Genomic DNA, 19,354 nt, shown 5'->3' on the forward strand with positions numbered 1-19,354 from the left:
TATTAATTATTGTCAACATTATTTATTTAACCATACAAAAGTGATAAATACATACAAAATAAATTTCAAATTAATGCATAGCATGTTCAAGGCGTTTCTATGAAATTAAATCCCTATAAAAAAATGTTATTGTCGAAAAATTGAAGGCAAACAATACTTAATAAATTAATAGTAAATTTTCCTGGCAACAATAATTGCCAGGATTATTCATTTATTTCCCCAATTGTGAAACATTGATATGAACTACATAATTAAGAGAATACAGTAAAACATTGCGATTGTTTTAGTTATATCTAAAGCTCGTCATGGTAATTACTCTTCCAACCGAAGTAGGTATTAGGTTTGCTAAAGACATCACGTTCACGTCTGACGTAGTGCGAGAAAGCAGAGACACAGTTTCCAACAAAATGATCAGATTGGCCAAGGATGTACATATCATGCTCTGGCTTTTCTGGATCAAGATGAAATATTTTGATCTATATTCAAAATAAAAATAAAATATTCAATTACAGTTCTTTTTTCAAGAATACAAGTCTCTTTTAAAACCTCCCCTTGTAGGTCTTTTAGTGCTGTAAGACCTCAGTAAATTGTGCTTTATAAAAGTTTATTATTATTTCTTTTCCAAACCTATTATTAGCTATTGATTCTCCCTTAATTATCAACATTTTTTTAAGAATATATACATTATTTGAAATATAATACCATAGATTGTTTATCTGCGCAAATACGCAGGATAGGATATACAGGAATAGCGACCTTTCATTTTTTACAATGCACCAGAAACATATTATGAGCATGCATAGAATGATCTTTTTAATCGATAGACGTGTCATGAAACGAAAGTGGCTAAAGATGTATAGACTTAATAGCTTAGGACAAGTTCATGTTACTAACCTCTGGGAAGGCCTCTTGTAGTTCTTCAACCATAGATTCATGATCTGTAGCAACAAATATTGATTTAGGCTGTTCCTTCCTAACAACGTGTGCAAGATCCTTAATCACTTGCTCCTCTGATTGGATGCACATCTTCTGATCAATTTTGATGGTGTCGTCATGTGTAACACCGGTACACTGTCTGGATGACATCAGTTGTTGATATTCTCCTTCCTCGGCTAATTGACAAGTGCGAACCTTCACAAATTATAATTTGTTTTTATTTAGAAAAGGTCCAAATATTATAAATATTATAGCTCCTTAAAATGTGTACAAAAGAGGGTTATTAGGCATGCTATTATTTCTTTTATTTTTTATTCCTTTTATTTATTTTTTTATTTTTCATTTCTATGGCCCTTTTAACAAATCGCCTGACATCACAAAAACAATTCTGCATAGGATATGTTTCCACAGTGATATTTATATTATTACCATGCAATATTTATTGTTTGGAAGATACATATTTCTGAATCAATTTTGCACAGTATGTAAATATTTAATTTTAACAACATTTGTTAAACTTTTCCTTTTTTTTAATAACTTATTATAATTTATCCTACAATTATGTTGCAAATGTGTATGGTATGGTGTTATTAATATTAAAAGTTAAAAAAAACCTCATACCCAATCAGCTCCATTCCTAAGATGAATACCGATATATGGTCTTATCAGATTCTCTTCAATGATCTTGTCACACTTCTCCGCTATAGTTGGTTGCCATTCCAGATACTCTTGCAGTTTACCAGCTACCTCTGTTAGGGGACTGATGGCAGGCGCACTCATGAAAGCAAGCACTGGGTGATCTTTAGGTTTATACCTAAAAAAAAGGAGTATTGACTTTATTTCTACTGCAAAAATTTAAGATGTTCTCGTAGGAAATGAGTTTTTTAGAGGAAGTAGACGCACATACAGGGAGAGAGGGAGATTTTGATACTACAGTAAAACTTATTTTTGATGAAAAAAGTGTGACGTGCCCATATATGGTAGTGATATGCTTAAATATGGTAGTGATATGACATCATCATGTCCATGATTTGATAGAAAGCTCAAAATACCAGAACTGCCATGGTGACATTTTTTCCAGTATAACAATACTTACTCTTCTTCCCAGTTCTGTCTCCATTGGTCATATTCAACATTGAAGTGAAAACCTTCTGACCATTTCTCTGATTCATCAAATTTGATGTCAAAATGATCCCAGAATTCAGAGAATGGGTTTCCTTTCTATAAAATAGAATAATAACTTGGGTTTATTTACTGTTGGTCTATATTTTATTGCATGTCATAGTAAATTATTAGTGATGACATCACTTATAACAGTTTCCATCAAACCATGGAGTAATAATTAGATTGCTCCATGATCAAACAACACCATTCTGATCCCGATACCTGTGTTTAATTTTTCATTGAAAGATCAAAACTTCTAAAGAAACAAATCTATTAATTTAATACTTTGTACCAGAACCAAATGAATTTCCCTGGAGTTTGTGATAAATAATGTTTTATTGAATTTACTTTGTGGAACTTACTCTTGGACAAACGCCTTCATTGAATTCTGCTGCCTTCGTTGAGCAGTAAGCTAAACGCTTTCCTTCAGACCATTCTTTATCTCCGAATGCATCCATAAATTCATCCATTAAAATCACATCAGGATAATATTCCTTCACTTTATCAAGATTGAAATAATCATCAAAAGATTTATATATCTTAAAAGAAAAGAAAAGTATCAAATTATTTTAAATTCTTATTTGCAAACTATCTTGATAATTATTCATCAATTTTGCACTAAATACTAGAAAATAACATTTTGGGTGTGGGTATTTGGGTGTGATTTTTAGAAAATTGTTGTTTTATATTATATGGAAATAAAAGGAAAAATGTATTATACTGTAGTTAATAATATAGTTACTGTACAGTATTATTCAAGAAAAAAAATCAACAAGCTAGGGGGTTTAAAATCAACAAGCTAGGGGGTTTAAAATCAACAAGGGGTTTACTCAGTTAATTAAATAGGTTTTGTTAGATGAGGAGTTGGTATTATTTGTATAACAAAAGGCCAATTCATGCCTGCATTAAGAAAAGAACATGGTTACCAGAAGAATAGGAGCAATGATGCATGACAGATTCTAACTAACCAATGGCATTGTAACACATCTTTGCTTTAAACCAATCCTTTTAACAATTCTTTTTTTGTTATGAATAAAAAGGGTTTACAAAGGAAAATTTGGAATGTACTTAGCTACTGTACACGTGTTAGAAGGAAGCTATCTAACATATCATATTGATTTGAGGTTATGTGTTATATTTGAGGTTATATTCCACACTATAGACCTATATAGATTAAAACACCTCAAGACAAATTAGGCCTACCTTAATTAATGTCTATGATATTATTTGTTAACATTACCTTAATTGTCATTGATAGACAGTTTTTAAAATAATGTATTAATAATAGAAAGTCCACTGTATTAAATAGCACCTTAAATAGGACAACCGCTATTTTTATAGATTCTATAGTTTATATACTATACAATAATCATAGCATATTTGAATTATTAATTGTATGCCTTACATTTGGTACATCATGACCTTTTTCATGCTGGTATTCTATGAATTTTGGGATGACTAGAACTCGACCAATTGTTTTAGCAAAATGGCATGCTCCTAAGAACTGGTCTACTTGGCTACCAAAACGTCCTGAAATGAAACAAATTAATAATTTTGTTGAAAATTTGTTTTATTGAAAAATAAATATTTGACCAGATTCAAATGAGGCTTGGTGATCAGGCAAGTAGAACAGTTCAAAGGAGCTACTATATAATAATCTAACATCACTTGATTCTTACATTGTGCTGTCGAGATACGGGAAGGCTGATGGCTCCTGGGTGGGCGTGACGTTTCCTTCCACATGGATAATTTATATAGTTAGGAATAACAAGGACTCTGTTAATTCCTTTGGCAAATGATAGTGCTCCCAGAAACTGTTCCGTCTGGCCTGAGAATTGCCCTAAAACATTACAATATGTAACATGTGACATCTAAGTATACAAACATTACATGACATTAATATAATTTATTGTATATACTATAATTTGCATTCAATCATCATATCAATACCATTGATAAATATTCAACTCAATAAATACAAGTATAGCATTAAGCTCTGTCTACACTATCAAACTAGTTTGACAAAAAAAGTGTGATGTGCCCAAATATGGTAGTGATATGCTTAAATATGGTAGTGATATGACATCATCATGTCCATATAATGGGCACATCACGTCCATATATGGGCACATCACATTGTTTTGTCACATAAAGTTTGATAGTGTAAACAGAGCTTAAGTGAGCTACCTTCACCAAAACCATAAACTAGAAGTGTCGCCACATCCGAACTTACGATCACCATAACGAAACTGGTGCGCGCCCATTTACTTTTGGCCAATGGCATTGCTCCCTTAATTTCCACGACCTTGCTCCGATCCTGAGTAGGCAATGTTTTCGGTTCAGAAATACATTCGCTAGACTTACTACTATTTTCTCTAAAACCCAAAGACTACTTCCCTTAATTTTCCTTCAATCCAAACGTACATATGGAATGTAATTGATAAGAATAATTTTAGCGTAGGATCGATTCCACAACACCGTAAATATAGTCAATTTAACAGCAGGAGGAATCGAGAAAATTACAAGATTCCTCGCACGCAAACCCAGCAGATATAGCTAAAACACCCACAATTAACTTACCCATACACGGGCAGTACATGACGTATCCCTTGGGATCCCATTCGTGTTGCAGAAGGTTTCTTCCAGAGCAAATCTTTAACAGAACAACAAGAAGTAAACCTGCTTTGAATCCTAATGAAGCCATCTTGTATACCTGTAGGTAGGATTTTACCAGAATGTGCTACTACCTGAACGTCTGCAACCGGCTGAATGCGACGATGGCTTACGATAACGCCACATAAGTTGCTAGAAATCATTCATGAGAGTCAGGTAAATTAGCATAACTAAAGGTATATAAATCAGTCATCTATTGTTGTATGGAATTTATATTCTATAGACCTATTGTTATCCTCTACCGCACCTTCTTAAATAGGGTGGCCAACGTTTACCCTCCACGTGTACTTATATACTGTGACCGTGGGTAATAACAATAGGTACCATAGGTACAATAAGAACCGCAATCTCCTTTTCCTGTTAAGGATGACGTGTTTAATATCTTGCTTGATGAATAACAATAATTATCGACATATATTTTTTATCATTTTTTGTTTGTATTGAGTGTACTAAATAAATTAATAATCTTTGTTAGACCATTCATATTTTTTATCTATTCAATATTCTCTCGAATATAAACAAAAAAACTTAAATAATAGGCTTCCTTCCTAGCCCATGTGTTTGTTTTAAGACTAATATCTCCATAATTTAAGATTATTGTTATTATCTGGCAGCCATGAGCAATGTAATTTCCATTTTCTTGGACAATAAAAGAATTGTGTATTGTATTGGTATGTCTCATTTGATTGTTAGACGAATAGTGGCTATTTATTTAATGTACTGTTTAAAATCTTTTTTATATCAGATACTTCTCAAAATTACTCGTTACATCGTCAAAGATAATAATTAAAATATTTCAGTAGTAAATCACACTCTACAATTAAAAATACCAGATCGGTAGAAACCAGTAATTAAAACTCTTCAATGTTACAGCCAATTTAAGAAGCGACTATTACGTTAACGAACTATAGGCCTATAAAAGGATCGTTTCAAACTTAGACAGAGGAGTGTGAAATCTTTAAGTAGCTTCTTATGATTAAAGTCACATTGTTCTTATCCTGTTGTGGCTAAGTTGCCATAACTACTTTTGTGAACATTAAGCTACGGCGGGTCCCTGATTAAAACAGATTTAACCCTCTCCCCACAAGGATTTCAACCCAAATTTATTTTACATATATTTGTTTACTCATTGCATGATTGAATTAAGATCAGGAGAAGATTGACAAATTCGTAAATAATTTAATTATATTTCCGCCAAATACATTAAACATACATTTATGCATATTAAAATTGCATTCAGTGCGTCTTCACAACTGTTTTACGCATAAAATCTCTTTCAAATCATGACGTCATTTGATTGGACGTGTGAAAATATTATTTTCATCAAAGGCAGTAAATAGTTATCCTAAGTTCTAAGATAAAAACTTTTCTAATTTCTTTAATTTTATGTAAGTAAAATAAATGCATTTATAAATGTTATTGTTATTTATTCTCCACAACCCCCACCACCGTTAACAATTTTTGATTTTATCATTTTGACTGTGTGCATGCGTGTAGTGTGTAAGAAAAACATAATAAAGATCCTATACTATTATGATGTATTATCTATTAAACATTTCTGCCATCATTTTCTTGAAAAATAAAATTATTTTTCTGTTTTACCTTTTATTTAGATGAAAAAAAGTAATAAGCACCCCTACCCAGAGCCATATATATAATGGCTCTGCCCCTACCAGATAAGCGCCCTCTCTGAATTGGCGCGCGACTTCCTCTCGCGGCGCGCATCCGGTATACGAACTTGAACTTTACTTCCGGTAGACGTACCTGGATATAAATTATTGCTACTTCTTGCAAAAAATATATCTAGAATCACTGCCTTTCCGAAAAGAGAATGACTGATATTTTAGGCTTTGGTTATGCTGCTCTTGTAGCTGCAGGCGGTGTAATGGGATATGTGAAAGCAGGTATTTTAACTATAAATATTGCAATGTTTTACAGTTTAGAAACGACGACGGTAGGCCTGGCATACCTCTCTAGCTAATCCTTTTTACTGTTAGTAGGCCTACTGTAGGGGTAGTTAGCTATGCGAAGCAGGGTCCATGGACGTTTCGGCCCAGGCGCCAGGCACTCTATTGCATACATACTGGTACTGGAAACTAGTGAAGTTGCAATAAGCCAATATACTGCCGCTCTATATTCTCAGAAATTATTCTTTTTTAAAATAATATTTAAATTTGAAGGATTTTACTGTCATAACTCTCCCAACAACCAGAAACACTGAAATTAGTTTACTGTTTATAATAAATGCAGTCCATTTTTTACTGCGAGTACTGTATCACGTGACAGTAAAGACGTATTTAGTAAAGAAAGAGCAACCATTAAATATTTATTATTAATTTCATTTTATTGATTTTTTTAAACACCAATTACAGGATAAAATAATGTAATATAATAAAATAATTTTAGTATAAAATGATTTTTAAAATATGAATAAATGCACATTTTTGTATATAACTTTTAAATATAGAAAAACTAATGGTAGATTTTAATAGGTAGTGCGATGTCTCTTGCCATGGGATTACTATTTGGCAGTTTGGCAGGCTATGGTGCATCTCTTACATCAAATAATCCAAGAAATGTTCATGTTATTCTGGGTAAGTTTTTAGTATGCAAGCTAAAATTATCCCCAAAAATTCAACAATTATTTAAAAGGTAAAATACATTTATGTAAATTTATACAAAAATAAATTTTGAAAAATGTAAATTTCTTATATTTTTTTTATTGTGCAAAAGAATCTGCTTTCTTTAGTCTATTTACTTGGACTACACTACAGTTTGAAATGAATAACATTATTTGTCATTTATCAAGGCAAAAAAAGCATTTCAACTTTGCTCAAGTCAGTTTAAAAATGGCCATTCCATAAGAAAAAATTATATATAGAGTCTCAGTTTTTCACAGTATCTTGACTTAAGCATAGTTGGAATTCTAAATTTCTTAGTGAAGATCCATCAATTGCATATTACTATAAATAATTGAATTAAGCTAATATTGAAAAATGCCAACCTGGTTATTTGGATATTATTTTAAATTTTTAAAGAGTTTTAAATGCTCATGCCTGTATCGATTAGTTATCAATTAATAATAATCAGAATGCTATCTTATCTCTTCCTTCACTGCAACAGGAACATCAGCAGTTCTAGGTAGTGTTATGGGAATGAGGTTTGTAAAGAGTGGAAAGTTTATGCCAGCAGGATTGGTAGCTGCAATAAGGTAAAGCATTTTGTAATAGTTCGGGTAGAGGGTGGGGGTTCAATGGACTAAAAATTGTGAAATGAATTTGAAATAACATCATCATGTCCATATATGGGCTTACTTTCATAATAAATCAAAGAAGTATGGATCTTATTATCACAATCTGTACTGCTTTTTGTATATTAATCAAACGGAACAGATTGGAAATATACAACAAAAAAAAGAAGATAGAAGAAAGAAAAGAAATAGACATAAAGACATTACCAAAAACAATTACCTTACTAAATTAAATTGACAGTAATTAATGAGATATTATTCTCTGTATTTCTTTTTTAGCGTTATGATGGTGGTGAGGTATGGGTATCGGTTGACTTACAAGAACTGATAGAGGGCGCTCTACAGAGTGCAGTATAGAGAATGTACTGTCACAACTTTGCAAAATGTTTAAGTTAAAAAAACTAAAACAAACACTTTTTCTCCAAAGGATTTCTATTTTTTACCAATTGTAAACAAAATATTTAATGAGAATTTCTCCCAAAGGCTTACCAGTGGTATACTGTATATAGAGGGGGTGCTACTGATTTTTTAGCTTTCCTCATTCTTTGTTAATATTCATCGGGCAAATTTGGAACAGTAATTTGTAAAATTCAGTAAAAGAAAAGCCTAGATTAGCAAAAAAAATAGTTTCTGAAATGATCATGTTTAGTAGTTTTTATTTTTTAATAAAAGGAAAAGAACTAATAATTTTGTATTCTATTTTATTTATCTTTTGTTTTGTGTGCAAGATTAGAAATATACTTTTAGCAGCTTTAGTTGACGTTAAAAGCTAATATGATGTGCATAGACATTTCAAATAAAAGAAAAATTCTGATTTGTTATGGTCCAGTAATTAAAGATATATTGTCCCCCAAAAACATGATTAACAAAATCAGACTTTGAATATATTTGTTTGTAGTTTTAATATAGTTAATCATTTCCGTAGAAAAAAAAAACCTGAACAAAATAATGTTTTTACTTATAAAATGACAATATAAATGGTTAAATTCAACCAATAAAAATCCATTGGCTGGCAGCCAATTTGACTATTTTTTGCTTTAAATTACAGTTTTTTAGGTAAATACATTTTTTTTTCGATCCAATTTTTGGTCAAAGTGGATAAATATTAGGTCACATTAAAATGGCATATTAAAAAAAAATTTTGTAAGAATAATTTTTTCAGGGGGACAAAACATCTTTAATAATTGTTAATGACTGTTGCTATGGCATCGTGTAAACAACGAATTGAAGAAAAACAGTGGACCGTGAAAAACAAGATGGCGGCGATCATTAAAAAAATAATATCAATCCGCGTCTTCTAATTTAATTCACTTAAATTATGAATTGATCCTTAATATTTAAAGAATACTATTATAATCCACATACTGTAATGTTGTGTTTTGAAAAATGTATTATTTTGTGTAATAAAATATCCTATCAATGAAAAATGAAGGGTTTACTTTCTGCTCCGCGCGTAAATTTTTATGTTGACAAAAACAAATTCCACGGCGGCAAAAAGTGGACAGCGCAGGCAGAAGATTTCTGCTATTAGTGAGGCCTAGCCTGAACAACTATTTTACTATTATTTTGTATAGAAAACAATTACGATGAGTTCAGATATTGAAGACCATGTGATGAAAAAATATGAAATTAAAAAAAGACTAGGAAAAGGAGTAAGTTATATGTTCGGTTCTTTATCTTTTACTTTGTTTTTAAAAAATATATTTTTAGGGCTAAGCCTAGGCCTAGCCTACTACTAGGCCTAACCCAAGAGTCTAGGCCTAGGCCCTGTCCCTGTCACACTAGGTCCTTCCCCTACTAGGCCTATATAGGAAGCCCCTAGGCCTAGTAATTAGTGTACTGTATATGTATAGTAATAGGCTAGGCCTTACTAGCTAGGCCTATATTTAGTAATAATTATGATGATTCAATGACGTTATTTATTAATAATTCCAATATTAATTAAATATTCAAATGTAACTTTTTCTATGGTGTCTGATCATATTGATGGCTGCCAGTTATTTCATTCAGATTCTGTTTATGAGGCCTAAATTTTATAACTTTATAATTCACTCGCCAAATAATTCAAAGCAATAAAATAAATACCATCGTGTAATAATAAGGAGATTTTGTATTTTGATATTAAATCTTATTCTTAATTATATTTGTCAAGGCATATGGAATTGTATGGAAAGCAATAGATAGGAAAACAGGAGAAGTTGTTGCCTTAAAGAAAATATTTGATGCCTTTAGAAATCAAACTGACGCTCAGGTATGTTATTGTAAGAATACTAGATATCGACAAATACAATATAATCAAAGCCCCAAATGCATGCAAAATTGAATTTTCTCTTCCGATATAAATGTAAATCAATTACAGTGGATGTCAGTTTTAAAGTCCTGTTCGATCAGTCATGCATCACAGAGTATGTACTTTATATGTGCGTACTTAATTTTAAGATGAACCTCATTTGAAAAATGTAAGACATTTTCCTAAGAAAATATACATTTCATTGTCATCAAATTGGTTAAAATCTGTAATGTACAGAAACATGTTTTTTTGGTGGTTTTTATCATTTTTTTAATGAACTTTTTCAGCGAACTTTCAGAGAGATAATGTTTCTTCAGGTATGTAATTTTTCTTTAATTATATATTTATTTCAATCTTTTTACTGCTACAAATTTAACTTTCTGTCTCACATTGTTTACAATTCGTTTAAAGCTCTGTCTACACTATCAAACTAGTAAGTTTGACAAAAAAAGTGTGATGTGCCCAAATATGGTAGTGATATGCTCAAATATGGTAGTGACAACTGATATGCTCAAATGTGGTAGTGATATGACATCATCATGTCCATAATGGGCACATCACATTTTTTGTGTGTTTAAGTTTGATAGTGTAGCGAAGCTTAACAAAATACATAAGGTGAGCATACTGTATAGTTACTATTTATTATACAGTCGACAATATCTCACTCACTGGATACTTTACCAAACAAACTTTCCTTGAGGTGGTGCAAAAGTTTCCAAATTATTTGTTATGGTTCAGAATTCATATTAACAATAATATGACATATAACACAATATATAAATAGTAAAAAGCTAATAAAAAACACCAGACAAGCTGTCATACAATGATATTAAAATTAAGACTTATGGAAATCTTTTTAACAGGAATTTAGTGGACATGAAAATATTGTGAAGTTATTGAATGTTATGAGAGCAGAGAATGACAAAGATATTTACCTAGTATTTGAATTTATGGGTAAGTATTAATTAAATAATATTAATTAATGTTTTTAATTTATGGGTATAAGTATAAGTACAATAGGGAGGTTTCGCAACCTTACGAATACGATAATGAAAACGGATACGTCATACATTTGTGAAACTTTTGAGCTGATCCCCATTTCATATTCATAAAGCGTATTCGTGTTGACGAATATCACCAGTCATATTCGTAACTACAAAACGAGTATAGTTTTTGATCTATTTTGCACATTTTGCATTTGAATCAGGAATGATTCATGATTATAATATAATTATAGATTTATTGAAAGTAATTTACTAAAGTAATTTACTAAAATGCCAAGTCAATTTTGATAAATAGCAGTTTTTAAAGTCCTCACTCGCTTTGATGTTACGCTAGGCCTAGGCAGCAGCCAAGCAACACGTACCTGCGCTTCGCTCAAATTTACCGCAGTCATATTTTGGACGCGCCTCAATATTTCGTTGCCATGCGAAACAGATTTTTTTATGGCTTACGAAAACGAATACGTGTGCGTGACGTATCCGTTTTCGTTACCGTATTTGTAAGATTGCGAAACCTCTCTAATGTTTTTAATAGAATTTTGCATTGCAAGTTTATAAAATTACTTTTATTCATTACTATGCTTGCATCTCTGAGGACTCGATGAAGACAAGAAAGCATTCTCCTCTGTCGAGAGCCACCTAATTCATTCAATTACAAATTCCCTAAACAAATTCCGATTATATGGTATCCTCTTTTGTACATGAAGATGGGAATGATACCCCCTCCCACTCACTTTAAAATAATATCAGAGAGGTTATCCTATATTTAAACACATTTTTCATGGGGTACTGGTTGATCAAATTTTAATTAATTAATAGTCATTGCTAATATACTATAATGAAATGACGAGAACCATGCAGTAATTGTTAACATTTTAATTTTTCCTATCTAAATTCTTTTGTTCTTAGATACTGACTTACATGCAGTGATAAAGAAAGGTGGCATTCTGAAGGACGTGCACAAAAGGTACATTATGTACCAACTTTTAAAGGCAACCAAATACTTGCACTCTGGAAATGTTATACACAGAGATAAGAAGGTAACATGTTTGTCTGATGTGATTTTGATTTGATTGATTTTGATATGATACAGGTAGAACAAACAAAAAAACTCTAGTCATGTGTATAGTACCAGAGTAAGCCCTTAAAATCCGCAAAATGGGATTTAAATCCTGAGGGTCCACAAATGTATGGATTTAGACAATCCAGATTTGTTGAGAGGAGGGAAATGCACTCCTTAAATTTGATTCGAGATTTAAAAAAATGTCTTTTCTAAAATGATAAAGATTGCATCATTTATAATCGGTAAACATTTTTTTCCAGCCGTCAAATATACTACTGGATTCAGAGTGTTTTTTAAAACTAGCTGATTTTGGTCTAGCCCGCTCAATAACTCAATTAGATGATGATTTCGATCAAGCCAACCCAGCCCTTACTGAATACGTAGCAACTAGATGGTATCGTGCTCCAGAAATACTTCTGGCTTCAAAAAGGTACAGTATGAGTCAATTCAGGGGCTGAGATGGACCAGTATACCAGGGTAACCCACTGCACTGGGTCTCTAAAGTACACACAAGCCAGATGTGTACACTGGACCACAATTCATTAGACTTGTTCTACCACCATGGTCTGACAACTGTGAACCTGTAATGTGATTGGCTAAGCCTAAAAACAATAGAAACTGAATCAAGTATAGGAAGTGAAGTAGTTGATATTACAATTGTTTTTATTTTGTAGATATACTAAAGGAGTGGATATGTGGAGTGTAGGCTGTATTCTTGCTGAACTATTAAAGGGAAAGCCCCTTTTTCCTGGTACATCTACATTTAATCAAATAGAAAGAATCATGAGTTTAATAGAGAGGCCAACAAAGCAAGACGTTGACTCAATTCAGTCAAACTATGGCGCAACAGTATTAGACAAAGCCTGTGTAAGGTAAGATGCAGGGTCAAATCATTGAAAGTTAACCTGTAATGACTATGAGTGCTCAATGGCTAAACCCAGGGGCCCCAGAGCATGAGCAGCCCCAATGCAACTACCCAGCTTTGGAGGGCCCCTTAGGAGTGCTAAGCCGTGTGCGTTGCGCCACTCACTGTGCACCAGGTATAATGTATATATCTCGAGAACCATACTTTTTTATGACCTTAGGGCGTTGTCTTCAACATTCACAATAGGTCTGTCAACTCTCCTTCAACTCATTACAATTTTCTATCCATTTTACTACTCTTCTTCTTCTTTCTTCAGCCCATATCGTCCCACTGCTGGGCAAAGGCCTCTCCCAATTGGTGCTAGTTGTTCCTGTCTTTCACAAATCTTGGCCATGCTGGGGTACATTTATTATTTGCATAACATTTAACCATTATTTTTTGTAGGCATAAATTGAAATTTGAAGATGTTTTACCAGAGGCACCAGCAGATGCTTTAGACCTTCTTTCTAAGCTTCTTATATTCAACCCAGACAAGAGACTAACAGCAGAGCAGGCTCTTGAGCACCCTTATGTTGCTAGGTATGTATGTTCTAAAGTCACAAAAGCATGTACTTGAAAATGGTGATAAAGGTTTATGAAATAACAATAGCACATTATTAACATTTTTTATTCAATTCAATTAAACTTTAGTATCCCAATCTCTCTGGGGAATTTAATTTGGTTGTGGTAATTCAAAGATTCATAAAAACGTTTGGATTTTTCTATTTCTAATTGTTGTTTTCTGTACTTTTCAGGTTTCACAATCCAGAAGAAGAAACCTCCTTAGACTATGATGTCATCCCTCCATTAGATGATGATGTACAACTATCAGTTAATGAGTACAGAGAAAAACTTTATGAGGTTTGTTGATTAATGTGTATACTTAAATGGGTAAACTAAAGCTCTGTCCACACTATCAAACTTTATGTGACAAAATAATGTGATGTGCCCATATATGGATATTTAGGCATATAACCACCATATTTATAATCCCTATGTTCTATTTGGTAGTATCCTTTAAACATGGTAAAACTGCCATGTTAAATTTCCCATGACCATTCTCATTTTTTTTTAATTAAAAATTTATTACAGTTTAAGGTATAAAGTATTTATTATCGTACTGTTTAGGCTTATTGCCTATGATACAAGCTCCATGTTTAGTTCATATGTGACACTGTGTCACAGAATTTGTCTTGGATTGACACTGAACAAACTATAGATATAGTACTGAGAATCTGCTAGAAATTTTAATAATAAATACTTAACAAATTAACTTTGTGTACAATACTGTACATCCCAAATTCCATATATCAAGTTTAGATATTAAAGAACATACAGTTATATGCTACAAGAGAATTATATTTTCACGTTCTGTCTCCCAAAACCATAGATGATGCGAGAGAAAAAGGCGCAGAGTAGGAGGATACGAAGAGAATTTAAGAACGAACCTGTAACCAAAGAAGTCATCTCTCCAACCGAACCTTACAGCTCTGATTCTGTGACATCGCATCAAGGAATATCTGGCAGGCCAAAGTCTGCCACGGTCAATGCTGCTGGTGCAGTACCCTCATCATATACTCAGTATTCAGGTGAGTTTGTCCATGATTAATAGCAAATATTTTAACTTCAAACGTATTATTATTATTTATGTACAGTATCCCAATGTGCTTTTAAGTTTACAAAAACGATGGAATATATTTTCCTAGATTTGACAGGATTTTGGTGAATTGTTTGTGTTGTGTGAAATGAATATTAACTTTTCAATTGTGTTTAAATGACCTTTTTTGTCATCTTATTTGAAATATTCTTATCCTTGTTTGAACGTTTTAACCCAGATTTTATATGTTTAGTGTGATTGCGGTGAATAGTGACATTTCGTTTTTACAGCACGCTATGCAATCAAGTTCTGCGCATGCTCATATATTTCTGAACAGAATGACTTTTTGACTCTATAGCTATGTAGCGCGTGTCGTGTTGTGAAAACAAAAGGTCTTATTTTCCTGTTGACATCCTTGTAATATTTACAATAATGATTTTGTTGTTGTAACTGTGATTTTACATATTTTAACCTTGTTTGTATATTTTAAGCTCTGTCTACACTATCAAACTAATTACTAGTTTTAAAATAAAAGTTTGTTGTGCTCAAATATGGTACAGTAGTAATATGCTCAAATATAGATATGACATCATCATGTCCATATATGGGCACATCACATTTTTTTGTCATTTAGAGTTTGATAGTGTAGACAGAGTTTTAACCTTGTTTTGAACTACCTGTTGTGATTTTGCTTTGTCTTGTGTTTAGCACGTAGATTGCATCGACCACCGTTATCAGCCAACACGGTGCATTATCCTCTCTCCAACTCCAAACATCCTTATGGTTCTTCCACACTCTTGCCAGGTGATTATCCAAAAACTTGATCACGTTATATCTACATTTTCATGCTTACATTTTTTGCTGCTGCCTTAAAGCTAATTTACACAGACGAGCGGTAACGGTAAGCGGGAAACCGTGTAGCTTGTCCAATGTAGAATCTGTATCTAACCTGTGTAAATGTTGATAAGGAATAACATAGATTCTATTTTTTTATTACCGTTACCACTCGTCTGTGTATGTTGGCCTTTATTTAATACTTATTGTCTTCCACTTTCCAATGGGTTCTTACTATTTACTTGTTTTTTCTTGTTTTCTCCACTAATGGCAGGTTTCCATAATATATACTATGACTCTTGACTTGACTATTGACATGGTCAACTGTGCATTTAATACCAAGTTTTTGACTGTGCGCGGCTAGTTCCCTTTGTGATACGACGACAGAATTAAGGAGCATGGTCAACCTTAACGATAGAAAACATGCCATTAAATGCACAGAAGACCCAAGGGTCAAAAGGGAAGTCAAGTTGTGGCTTGGTGGTTATGATGCTTGGCTACCAATCCAAGGGTACTGGGTTCAAGTCCTGTCATGTCAGGATTTTCTAATGACCACTGACAATTTACAACTCCATTCCCAAAGACTTGTAATAAGGATTGCCACCATTTGCCTAAATATATAAATAGAAACAAAGACACAGACGGTTAATAGTACCAATACAGTTCTTTCTATATTCATTAAACATATACAAACTTGAAAAGTGACAATGTAGGAATTTTATGGAATCAAGCCTTTATTAGTGTTTATAATCTAATGTTCGGCACTGCTATCCTCTACTTGATCTAACAGTACTCTACTCCTATTTATTTTGTGAAATTGTATTCAATAATGTTATTGAAATATCATATTTTGATTAAGTTAAATTATTAATTTCTACAGCTCGTTCAAATCGTAATCAGTATGCATCTTCGGCAGGCAATGCCCACAGGTCATCCAGAACAACAGAGTATTCAACAAGGCACCAACCTAACGAAAGTGCAGTAAGTTCAATGGAAACTAATTCTTTTTTAGAGGATTATTTGGGTTGTCCTGAATTCATCATCCTTTGTTTTTTCTCTGATGTTTTATCATTTGAATGTTTTTTATGTATGATATGTATGATTGATGGATTCGAAATAAAAACAAACAAACTATTGAACTATTTTACTAATTTCTGTCCATTGATTGCTGAATTGTTATTCAATCCATTCATTTTTTGTCTTGATCTAAATGTTTAATAATATCCATTAATAATTGATTATTAAAACTAAAAGAACATGTGTAGGTTTCTTATTTAATATTCAAACAAAGTTACACAATAATGAAAACAAATTTGAGGATGCTTCTAAAGAAGGTTAGTATTATCGAGTTCATATTTCATTTCATAGTTCATCTGGGCTTATTGTAGTAATCAGTATTAAAGTGCAATTGTTAAATGTATACATTATCCTTTTTTTATGTTTCTAGTTAAATGGGTATGGAAATGAGAACAGCCACAGGACCGCAAGAAAACCAGTCGGCCACCAACGAACTCGTTCCTTCTCAGCCGGTATGAAAAATGCAACAATCACAAGAGATACCGACAGGGGATTGACAAGCAATGCTGGCGGCCTAGGAGTAACAACATCAAAAGTAGTAGGTTTTATACTTGTTTCAAATTTAAGTAGACAACGGGAAGAGTAAAGCTAGGTCTACACTATCAAACTAGTTTGACAAAAAAAGTGTGAGATGCCCAAATATGGTAGTGATATTTCCAAATATGGTAGTGATATGACATCATCATGTCCACATTTTTTTGTCACATAAAGTTTGATAGTGTAGACAGAGCCTAATGGTAAATCAGCTGTGTAACTAATAGGGTTTGGTGCCACCATGAATACAGTATGTTAGTGGTAAGCATAATACATCTAATTTTATATTTAACCGTTTACAGATTCCACAACAAAGACCGCTATCGGGGAAAGATGCTAGCCGACAACAGCAATCACAGAGGACTGCTGTCTCATATGGACGCAAACAGTTTGGATTGAAAAATACAAGTTCTTCAGGATCAGCGAAATCGTCACTAGGCAGCTATAGTCAATCGTATGGAACGGTAAAAGCCAGTACGTTAGGACAGTTAAAAACTATGAAGTGGTGAACGGACTTTGTGTTACTGGATACTGTTGATTATTGTCCATATATTGATAGTATTTGTATATGTATACATGTTTTCATGAAAAACCTTAGGATGGTGTGGTTTGGAAATGACTATTGGCACAATCAACTGTGCTGGTTATTTGACCAGTTGACCATGTGTTTTGTAAAGTTTCAGAAGGCATTAAACACAAGTTTGATAGTGTAGACAGAGCTTCAGCCTTCCTAGGGTGTAAAAAGGGAATTAGAATTCATCTATCAGGTCCACAACATACTGTAATTGAAGGAAAATCTTGAGTTAGAAGAAATAAATTTATATTCCCTATGTCATTTTATTGTAATTGTCTGAAAGTCTGACGACTATTCATAAAAAAAAATTATAACCACAGACAATCGTACCATTTTTTCAATAAATGATCTTGTAACTTGGTAAAAGATAGTTTCAAACTATGGTAGTAGTACATAGGTCCATGTTAGTACAAACGTCATTATGCACCATTATTCTATGTAAGACATTTATTTATTACTATATGCAATTATGTGCACAAAAGCAAGTTTGTTACCTTGAATTACTTTGACTATGTTCCTTTTTATGTTTAATTAATTTTGTAATTTGAAAACACCTTGCGTCAAATATTTTGAATTTAGAGGCTGTAGTTGTTGACATATAAGGACATTCATAACAGCAATCCACCAATTACAGGGTTGAAACGATGCTTTGTTTTAAGATGCCTGTCAGAAAATCTTAGATACAGCTAAAATCACAACCCAGACTTGCATTCCAGGACCAATTATAATGTTATTAAAAGTACCAAGTGATAATACGCATGCAATTCATGCAACTCACTCAATAGGCTCCAGAAGAAACATTCGCAAGTTTGTTAAAATGTTTACGTTTGAATGTGAGGGTTATATGAGGGGAGTGTACATGTTAGTGCTTCGGAAAGGTGATGCTAAAGATATTTTAGTTCGGTTCCTACTATTCAACGCTAGGAAGTGCAACACAAGTAATAGTGAAGTGTTACTTTTGCCATTGGTCAACTTGCTTGCGTTGCTCTGATATCCCATCGTGCACATCCCTGTGTTAATGGGAGCCAACCTAGCTTTGTAGGATATAAAAGATATAAAAGTTCAATTTGGTAATTTTATTTGCTCATAAAATTATATTTATTTTAGAATATTGAAGTGTATTACAATCCGTCCACTTATAGAAATATATTCCAATAATTTATTTTTTCTGTATTGTTATAGTTTTTTATTACCAATCCTATGTTTTAAAACGTTGTCACTGTGAACAATCATTCTGTATGTTTAGATTTTTAATACTAAATGTTGTATATGATTTATAATATCATAAAATGGAGTTGAAGACATAATATAATGTAGTTGTGATGTTGATTCAAAAATTGTAAGTGAATAAATTATATCATAGGTTGATAATAAATACAGTAAAGTATTAAGCACAAATACGTTTCTAGTGTTATCCATTCAAATGCATCATTGGCGTACCATAGATAGCTTATTGT

At 32.5% G+C, this 19,354-nt stretch overlaps 4 protein-coding genes across 6 annotated transcripts in view; 3 read left to right on the top strand and 1 right to left on the bottom strand.

The window, feature by feature from the left end:
• Positions 1-2: 2 nt before the first annotated feature.
• LOC144854777 (GDP-fucose protein O-fucosyltransferase 1-like) lies at positions 3-4,889 on the bottom strand. Of its 2 annotated transcripts, none has more exons than XM_078712755.1 (7): positions 4,681-4,889; positions 3,780-3,940; positions 2,463-2,639; positions 2,033-2,157; positions 1,558-1,750; positions 895-1,131; positions 3-476 (listed from the first exon to the last, which is right to left on the bottom strand). In XM_078712755.1, exons 1-7 carry the CDS (start codon positions 4,802-4,804, stop codon positions 294-296), a joined length of 1,200 nt encoding a protein of 399 aa, XP_078568881.1. In that variant the 5' UTR covers positions 4,805-4,889; the 3' UTR covers positions 3-293. The 2 variants fall into 2 exon arrangements, with proteins under 2 accessions (XP_078568881.1, XP_078568882.1); XM_078712756.1 differs by lacking the exon at positions 3,780-3,940 and adding an exon at positions 3,506-3,630 and having other exon boundaries at positions 4,681-4,887.
• The window catches only part of LOC144854770 (uncharacterized), a 37,482-nt gene continuing 21,207 nt past the window's right edge, over positions 3,080-19,354 (top strand). Inside the window, exon 1 of the mRNA XM_078712744.1 lies at positions 3,080-3,089. The gene's annotated coding sequence lies outside the window, so the exon portion shown is untranslated. The remainder of the gene's footprint in view (positions 3,090-19,354) is intronic.
• On the top strand, positions 6,501-8,708 carry LOC144854174 (transmembrane protein 14C-like). The gene is made up of 4 exons (XM_078712069.1): positions 6,501-6,677; positions 7,266-7,367; positions 7,897-7,984; positions 8,303-8,708. Exons 1-4 carry the CDS (start codon positions 6,605-6,607, stop codon positions 8,349-8,351), a joined length of 312 nt encoding a protein of 103 aa, XP_078568195.1. The 5' UTR covers positions 6,501-6,604; the 3' UTR covers positions 8,352-8,708.
• Positions 9,521-19,289, top strand: LOC144854767 (extracellular signal-regulated kinase 2-like). Of its 2 annotated transcripts, XM_078712739.1 has the most exons (14): positions 9,521-9,675; positions 10,176-10,274; positions 10,601-10,630; positions 11,177-11,267; positions 12,224-12,354; positions 12,638-12,807; positions 13,052-13,249; positions 13,687-13,821; positions 14,037-14,142; positions 14,672-14,870; positions 15,587-15,682; positions 16,593-16,693; positions 17,160-17,327; positions 17,626-19,289. In XM_078712739.1, exons 1-14 carry the CDS (start codon positions 9,610-9,612, stop codon positions 17,830-17,832), a joined length of 1,797 nt encoding a protein of 598 aa, XP_078568865.1. In that variant the 5' UTR covers positions 9,521-9,609; the 3' UTR covers positions 17,833-19,289. The 2 variants fall into 2 exon arrangements, with proteins under 2 accessions (XP_078568865.1, XP_078568866.1); XM_078712740.1 differs by lacking the exon at positions 15,587-15,682.

The sequence above is a fragment of the Antedon bifida genome, chromosome 10 (genome assembly GCF_963402885.1).
Source record: "Antedon bifida chromosome 10, ecAntBifi1.1, whole genome shotgun sequence".
Lineage (NCBI taxonomy): Eukaryota > Metazoa > Echinodermata > Crinoidea > Comatulida > Antedonidae > Antedon > Antedon bifida.

Excerpts from the sequence above, each read along its gene's own strand:
- LOC144854777 (XM_078712755.1), bottom strand. The coding sequence starts at position 4,804 with ATGGCTTCATTAGGATTCAAAGCAGGTTTACTTCTTGTTGTTCTGTTA. Across the intron at positions 1,751-2,032 it reads AGACAGAACTGGGAAGAAGA|GTATAAACCTAAAGATCACC; the intron begins GTAAGTATTGTT and ends CCTTTTTTTTAG. Across the intron at positions 477-894 it reads TACAAGAGGCCTTCCCAGAG|ATCAAAATATTTCATCTTGA; the intron begins GTTAGTAACATG and ends TTTTGAATATAG.
- LOC144854174 (XM_078712069.1), top strand. The coding sequence starts at position 6,605 with ATGACTGATATTTTAGGCTTTGGTTATGCTGCTCTTGTAGCTGCAGGC. Across the intron at positions 6,678-7,265 it reads AATGGGATATGTGAAAGCAG|GTAGTGCGATGTCTCTTGCC; the intron begins GTATTTTAACTA and ends AGATTTTAATAG. Across the intron at positions 7,368-7,896 it reads AAATGTTCATGTTATTCTGG|GAACATCAGCAGTTCTAGGT; the intron begins GTAAGTTTTTAG and ends TCACTGCAACAG.
- LOC144854767 (XM_078712739.1), top strand. The coding sequence starts at position 9,610 with ATGAGTTCAGATATTGAAGACCATGTGATGAAAAAATATGAAATTAAA. Across the intron at positions 9,676-10,175 it reads AAAAAAGACTAGGAAAAGGA|GCATATGGAATTGTATGGAA; the intron begins GTAAGTTATATG and ends ATATTTGTCAAG. Across the intron at positions 11,268-12,223 it reads CCTAGTATTTGAATTTATGG|ATACTGACTTACATGCAGTG; the intron begins GTAAGTATTAAT and ends TTTTGTTCTTAG.